This window comes from Cynoglossus semilaevis, chromosome 15 (genome assembly GCF_000523025.1).
Source record: "Cynoglossus semilaevis isolate Cse_v1.0 chromosome 15, Cse_v1.0, whole genome shotgun sequence".
NCBI lineage: Eukaryota > Metazoa > Chordata > Actinopteri > Pleuronectiformes > Cynoglossidae > Cynoglossus > Cynoglossus semilaevis.
In genome coordinates, this window is record NC_024321.1 from 652,787 (window position 1) to 660,286 (window position 7,500).

At 40.8% G+C, this 7,500-nt stretch overlaps 1 protein-coding gene across 4 annotated transcripts in view; it reads right to left on the reverse strand.

Moving 5' to 3' along the window:
- Positions 1–7,500, reverse strand: part of diaph2 (diaphanous-related formin 2) — a 443,473-nt gene that overhangs the window by 110,230 nt on the left and 325,743 nt on the right. For all 4 annotated transcript variants that reach the window (XM_025063481.1, XM_025063479.1, XM_025063480.1 and 1 more), the window contains one exon: positions 7,426–7,500. This exon is cut by the window's right edge and continues 50 nt beyond it. In XM_025063481.1, the coding sequence (XP_024919249.1) occupies positions 7,426–7,500 (75 nt within the window). The remainder of the gene's footprint in view (positions 1–7,425) is intronic.

Consider the following 7,500-nt stretch of genomic DNA (forward strand, 5'->3'; position numbering starts at 1 on the left):
GGCAGAGTCCTGTCACAACCGCCCGCTGCGGCTGCAGCAGCAGGACCTGGCGTCTCGGGGACACCGTCACGTCGAGAAGATGCTCGGTTTTATTTTTTTTTTCTCACCACATGTGGCACTCACTTCTCATCTCTGCAGCTCATCCTGAGAGCCTTTGTTGTTTTTTTTTTTTTGTTTTTACCCCTGTCCTCTTGGTTCAAATCAGGATCGGCTGCTGTTCCCTGTCAGTCAAGTCAGAGTCACAGTGTAGCTTAAGTTCAGAGATTTTACCTCTCTATGATCAGGTGACAGACGAGGATTATTCTAGTTTTTTTTATTTAATTTTTCTATACAATAGTATCTGGTTGTATAGCCCCTAAAAACAAGATATTTTTTTGACCAACTTTTTATAGTTTAGCTTCATTTTTGACATAGCCTTTATCTAGGCAATCGTTTCCTAAAACTTTGACCAACAATTTTTAAACTGAATTAAGAATGAAAATTCGATCGTGTCTAATCTTACACTTTTGCGTGGCTTGGCGTATTTCTTTGCTAACTCTTATATCGCATATCTTTGTTCATTTTAGCTACTGCTTAGCCGACTATAATCATTTCTAAAATTCTGTTTTTCGTTTCACCTTCAGCCTTTTCATTGTAAATGTTGCTACTATGATGGCTAATATGTTTTGCTAGCTTTTTTTAAAGCATATTTCTATCTATAACTATCTATTATGGCATTTCCCCCTTCCTAATTCATTCATAAGATAGCTTAGCTTACTTGTAGCATCTGTTACAATTATTGTAAACCTACAATTGTTAGGTTATGTGCTGCTATTATTGACTACTGTCTATATTACCAACCACTTTTACAGTGACATTTAAGGCTGCAAATGTTTTTTGTTTTTTTTTTTATTTTATTTTATATCTCAAGAATGTTTTGCCCTGCAAATTACTGCCATTAGGGATTTCAGTCACTCCTCCTCCTGCATTTGATGGAATGATTTAGCAACTGTTCAGAGACCCGGGGATTTCATTTAAACGTCAATTGAGAATGAAATCATGAAGCGTTGCAGCACAGAGCAGGGACCGCGGCACATGTGAGCATAGTCCCTGTCTCCTGCAGGATTAGAGCACAGCAACAAGTCCTCCAGGGAGGGGTGGAGTGGTCGGGGTGGGTAGGGAGTGTGTGTGAAATCAAATTCAGGGGCCCGTGACAAATGAGAGCGGCTGCTCCTCTTTCTAACACCACGCGGTAGGTTCAGGCATTTTGGGTATGCACAGTAATACCTTGAGATACGACCAAGCCTTCAAGCTAATTTTTGCTTTGAGATACGAGTAAAGATTCGAAATACGAGCAGGCTTACAGACGCCGACGTTAGGTGGCCGAGCACTCAAAGCAGCCCACGCCGCCTCACTCGTTCACGTGTACGTTGACTTCCTTACGAATCTCTCGTGAGTCTTCCGTATTGTGTTTGCGTTATCTACATGCTGAGAAGAAGAAACGCATGATGACCATGGAAATAAAGCATGAAATTGTCGATAAATACGAGTGTGGTGCCCGCTAAAGCAAGAATACAAATCGAAAAAAGCAACAAAAAAAAAAAAAGAAAAAAAAACAAACGCAAAAAGAAAATACGTAAGTTAAGTTAAGTTAAGTTACGTAGTGTACGTATGGGCCAACTCTCTTCCTAGTTAAGTTAAGTTACGTAGTGTACGTACGGGCCCACTCCCTTCCTTCCCTCCCTCCTCCTCTTCCTCCGCACATTCCGCCATTAGCCGCTACTGTATCGCCTGTCTCGAAGGTAAGAACTCATAATACATTTTTTTTTTGTTATTTCATTTGAGAATAAATTATTTGAGATACGAGCACCTCGAGTTACGAGCTTGGTTCTCGAATGGACTATGCTCGTTTCATTACTGTATTGAGGTCCATGCCATTGCTGGTCCTGCAAACTGAGTCGCTGCAGAACAATGGAGACCTGGGTCAACAAAAGGGCAGCGATGGAGAGCATCTAACCTCTTACGGCTAGTACTATCTGGTGGAAAAAGTTCCTCATCAGTTAAAAAAAAATTTAGCCTATGTTCATTAAAAACACATCAAATGCATGGTTCTAAACGGAGATGGTTTGATACAACATTTTCATGTCCAATAACGACATTGCAATTTGGAGTATCTGCTCATACCGATATATTCCTTGCTCCACAATCATACCGTTGCTAAGAGTGTATGTTGTGCACAATTAAGTTGATCGATTGGACTTAGGTATCGATCAGAAATGCTGTAGTTGTTATAAAGTGGTCCACTTTTTGACCAATATTGGATCCCGAGTATCGGATCGGGCCATCCCTAGTTCTAAACCCCAACCAACACTCTGCATGACATCATTTGTTATGTAAAATAAATGCAGGAACTGAGCAGGTTTTCCAACCTTCATGCTGCAGGACTGCACTACATTTGTAAGATTAAAAAAAAGAAAAGAAAAAAAAAAACACTTCATGATTTTATCTCTGCTGCTGTTAATTAGTGACTCAGAGTATACAGTGAATTTCATTAGAGGAAAGAAAAATCCTCTTTTTTCAGGCGTGTTTGTGTTATTTCTGCTGTGCAAATTAAAAGGAGCTACTGAAATAGGAAAAAGTGCCACCGGCAGATTTTAACCTAGTTTCATGTTTGAAAGCAAATGACACAAACAAACAGGACTCAGTAAATAATCACAGCTTTTTCACAGCAGCAAAATGGTGATCTAACTTCAGCCCCACTGCAGTGGAACACAGGAGGTTTCTACAAAAAGAAAAAAAAAAAGAACAGATATATGTTTGACTAACAGCGATTTATCGGACTTTAAAAGAAGCTGCGCAGTTTCCGAGCCGTGGTCTGCAGTGGGGAAACCTAAATCCTGACACTACTGTAGATCAACTTTCTTCAAAGAAGCTGCGCAGTTTCCGAGCCGTGGCCTGCAGTGGGGAAACCTAAATCCTGACGCTACTGTAGATCAACTTTCTTCACTGTCTTTACTTGTGGGATGGAAACCAAGTTGTCTTAGATCACTTGACTAGAGTATTCCTGGAACTGGATGATTATCTTAGACGGCATATTTGTCTACTTCGCCAATTAGATTCGGTGAGAAATTTGTTTTAACACAGTGCTTGGGAAGGGTGGAACGTGACTTTTTGAATGAATTCATGGGCGATGGTGACGTAACCGCGAATCACCGTAGATCGAGGACGTTAGAAACTGAGGACTTCCTGTAATATTCGATTCCTTGATTCTTTCCTTGCCTCATCCTCTAGTCCTTTTGTACGGCCTCTTTTCTCCTTTTTCTACTCTACGTCTCCTTTTTTGCACCATATTTCGTGACTTTTGTTGTGTGCTCTAATTAACCTCTCCTTTCTCTCACTTTCCCCCCGTACCCATATGCATCTCCCTTGCTTCTCCATCTTTCCTTTGTCCTTTGTGCTCTCCTACGCCCTCTTCCTTCCTACCTTCATCATCTTTATTCCCCCTTCTCTTTATGCCTTTTTCTTAACCCCCCACCCCTCTTTGGTGTGTTCTCTCTCTTATCCATTTTTTATTTTCCCATCCCTCTATTATCCTAAATTCATTCTTTTCTTTCCGACCTCTGGGGATGTTCAAGTTCTCGACTGAGCTATTCATCATGTGTGGCAGATTTTAAATTCCAAATAAAAGTCCAAACAAACATTAGAACTGTAAAATAATTGATGATATACAATGTTGTTAAAAATGGAATCTAAATTGTGGACTTGAATTTATATTTAAATAACTGATGGTCAGTGCTGGGCTTGTGAAATCAGTCAATCTATCAATTCTTTGACAGGATGTTAAAACGTTTTCACCTGGACTCGGAGCTAAAATAAGATGTTTACTCTTAGGGAGACTTCTTTATCGACAGTCACAGACAATCAAGCAACCTCAGCTGCTCTGTAACGTCTTCTAAATTTGGCCTTTAAAAGTTGGTACTAATTTTGTAGACTTGCTAGTGGGTTTTGTCCCTAGGGTCTTAGGGCTTGTTAGCAGAGAGGCTAAGTTAAAAGCTTTGGCACTGTGGATTGAGACTTGTTTACTTGAGTTCAGGACTTGTCACTATAGTTGTTAGCCTGAGATAAAAAGTTGGTATTTTGGTTTTAGAACTTGTTCGCTTGGGTTATAGCTATAGCATTTGGTTAATTTCTTCGTAAGGAGCAAATAGAGTTCTATCTGGGTTACTACAGTAGATAAGCGGCTTACGCTCACTTACGTTAACACAGTGGTAACATCATAATCTAGGACAGTCGTGGGCAAACTAAGGCCCGGGGACCGGATGTGGCCCGTTCAGCTTTTTAAACCGGCCCACCAAACTTTTCCAAATGACGTTCATTATTATTATTATTATCATTCCCTGCAATACCCACATTTCCCCAATAGATGGCGTAGGAAATGATAAAAGTATCTTGGCATCTTAGCAGTTATGCATGACTTTTATCTTAGTTCACACAAACGCTCCACCTATCTGCTCCTGACCGGCCACCCCTGTTCAATTTTAGGGCCCAATTGTGGCTCGCGAGTCAAAAAGTTTGCCCACGCCTGATCTAAGACTTTAAAACATCAGAAAAGTCTGACTTATGCTTCAGAGCCATAATGAAGGGCATTAAAAAACGACGTTCCCGAAAAATGACAAAAACAGAAAAAAGGCAAATGTAGCACAATCCGACGTACGGCGTACAACCGGCAAATGCTAACAAAGCTGAGCCATAATGAAGGGCAAGAAGTTCCCGAAAAATGACAAAAACAGAGAAAAGGCAAATGTAGAACAATCCGACGTACAGTGTACAACCGACAAATGCTAACAAAGCTATTTTCCGCACATAGCGTTGTGTGACAAAGTATTCGTTCACTTCGCCCGCCTACTAATTTGATTTAGCCCTCTACGTTGGAATGATGGAACAACACTTACTCAATAAATTTATGGGAGATGGTGACATCACCCCAAATATCGTAAGCGGAGTTATTGTTGTCCCCAGACAGACACACCTAGGTTTCAGATTTGCTCCTAAAGTCAGAATTGGTCAAATTATTAATAATAACATAACTCTTACTGTGAGCCAGTTTTTAATACACAGCTAAACTGAGTTTATTTTAAATAACTTTAAACGTGGACATCTTCCAGTTGTAGTGAAGGCTGATTTTGCTCGGTAAATATATCTTCTTAAAATTGCCTTTTACCTTTGAGGCTCAGTTCGACTTACAGCGAGTGACATGTAAACATGTACCATAGATTTGAGATCTCATTGTGTGTGGATAACAATGTCTCTTTATTGTTCAACTGGAGGAGGAAGAAAAGCCTTCAGTTTTCTGAAACACCACCTACATGTGGTCTTGGACCAAACTGGAGTTTGATGTGTTTTTCTTCCCTGGGAGAACTCACTCCTACACATTAAACCGAGCCTCGGCGTCAACTCCATCAGGTCTGCTCAGCAAGAATGCTGAACAACTGTATATGTTTTTAATGAATTCTTTTCACCTGTTTACACTCAGGCACAGATCGGCAATGTGTCCAGAGGCTCAAAAGTTACAGCCGCGGTTCGTCTGAAGAGTGTTTGCAGACGAAAGGGAAGCAAAAATCAGGTTAAGTGGCAGGTTTGCATGTGAAGCCCAAACATATGGAAAACACCTACACGCATTTAATGATGCCTAAGAAATAATAATCATCTCGTTTGTGCTACGAACAAAGGGAGCATTGTTGGGCTGATTGTTTTCCTGCTTCACACCAATAATAAGAAGAAAGTCGCAGATGTTTGGTGTCAGAGGAGTCAAAGGTAACAAATAAGCATTGGGAACAGAAGCTGGAAGGGATATATTAAGATGATGTATTCTCACAATAGTCATTTGTTATACAAATTCACTAGGACACAACTTTTTTCTTTTTTTGGGGGGGCGGGGGGCTAGATTTTTTAGAAATAACCCTCCCGTTTTCCTTTGCATTTTGTACACACCCAGCGTCCTTGCAACAGGTTTGCATCTTGGAACCTGGAACCTCGAGATACGAGCGTCTCGACATACGAGTATTTCGAGATACGAGCAAGCTTTCGAGCAAATGTTTTGCTTCGAGATACGAGTAAAGATTTGAGATACGAGCACGCTTACATGTGTGTGTCTCTAAAGCAATTAAAAAACTTTTTTTTTTTCATTGTTATTAGCACTAATAAGGGAGTTTTTAGAGGGTCGGAACTGTTTAATTTTTTTGCTGTTATTTACGAGCACTTCGAGTTACGAACGCGGTCCTGGAACAGATTATGCTTGTAACTGGAGTTTTCACTGTATGAGGAAAAGTTGGCACAAGCTGTGCATATTATCAGCCAGAAGACTACAAAGACCCAAAAAACAACCCAAGGGTTAAGAAAGGAGTAATTTAACTGTGAAAAAAAAAAAAAAATTCTCAGTACCACAGTTGCTCTACCAAGTTTTGTAGAGTTCCATATTGTGTTACCGGAGAGGCCTAGCCCAAAATTATTTGGAATATCCAATTAGGAATTTTTTTTTTTTTTGTTTGTTTGTTTTTTTGTCTTACAATTCTTTTTCCGCAGCATGACCAATAGCTTTGCTCATTTGATTAAATAAAAAAAAATAAGAAACGTGTCCACCTCATTTGATTAATTAAAAAAAAAAAAATAAGAAACGTGTCCAATTAATCACCTATTCTTTGCCCTGCGCTACTTACGTGTTATCGATGGTTAAAAAGATGTGAAAACCTTGTGGATGCCACGCAGATAAATTCCTGAAATTAATTCATTAAGCAGGCTGCTGCAAAATTATCTCAAATCATATTTCACAGAGGTGAAGAAGCCTCTTCTCCTTGTTCTTTAAAATGTTGTGGGACCATGGCAGAGATGTTGCTAATTCAATTTGAGAGCAGATAAGCCCCAGTTAAAGTGAAACACACTCTGTTATCAAGCGGCAGAGGAGCCGCGAGCACAGACAGCAGACGTTTGGCCATGCGGCCAGTCAGGAGATGAAATCAAGGATCGGCTATAAGTTGGTTTGAAGGGACGGCGCCACTATTAGAGAGACCCCCGGGGGACAGGCAGCAGTAGTAGAGTGCAGCGCACAAAATAGCCACAGGCACCATTTCACTCCTGGGACTAAGGGACGAGTGGGGAGGGACATCTGATCAACATCTGAGAGCCGAGCTGCCACATTCATTCCCCCACAATCCCCCGGGAGCCACCAATCACGGTGAGTGAGTCGAACTGCTGACCCACAGAGAGGAGGAACACAAACAACGCAACACATGCTGCTGCTGCTGCCGCCGCTGCTGCCGCTGGAGGCTAAATCTTACACATGGTCGTCCTGATGTGACAGAGTAGAGACCCAAAACTAGTCCAAAACACCAGCTCCACCTGTGATGAAGCACCAAAATGGAAAGTGCGAAAAAAGAAAAAAAAGGATATGGACATCTTTTCCACAAACTTATCTTGCTGGTCATCTTTTTTGGGGAAGTTCTCAATGTCGTTCTCCAGTCTCTG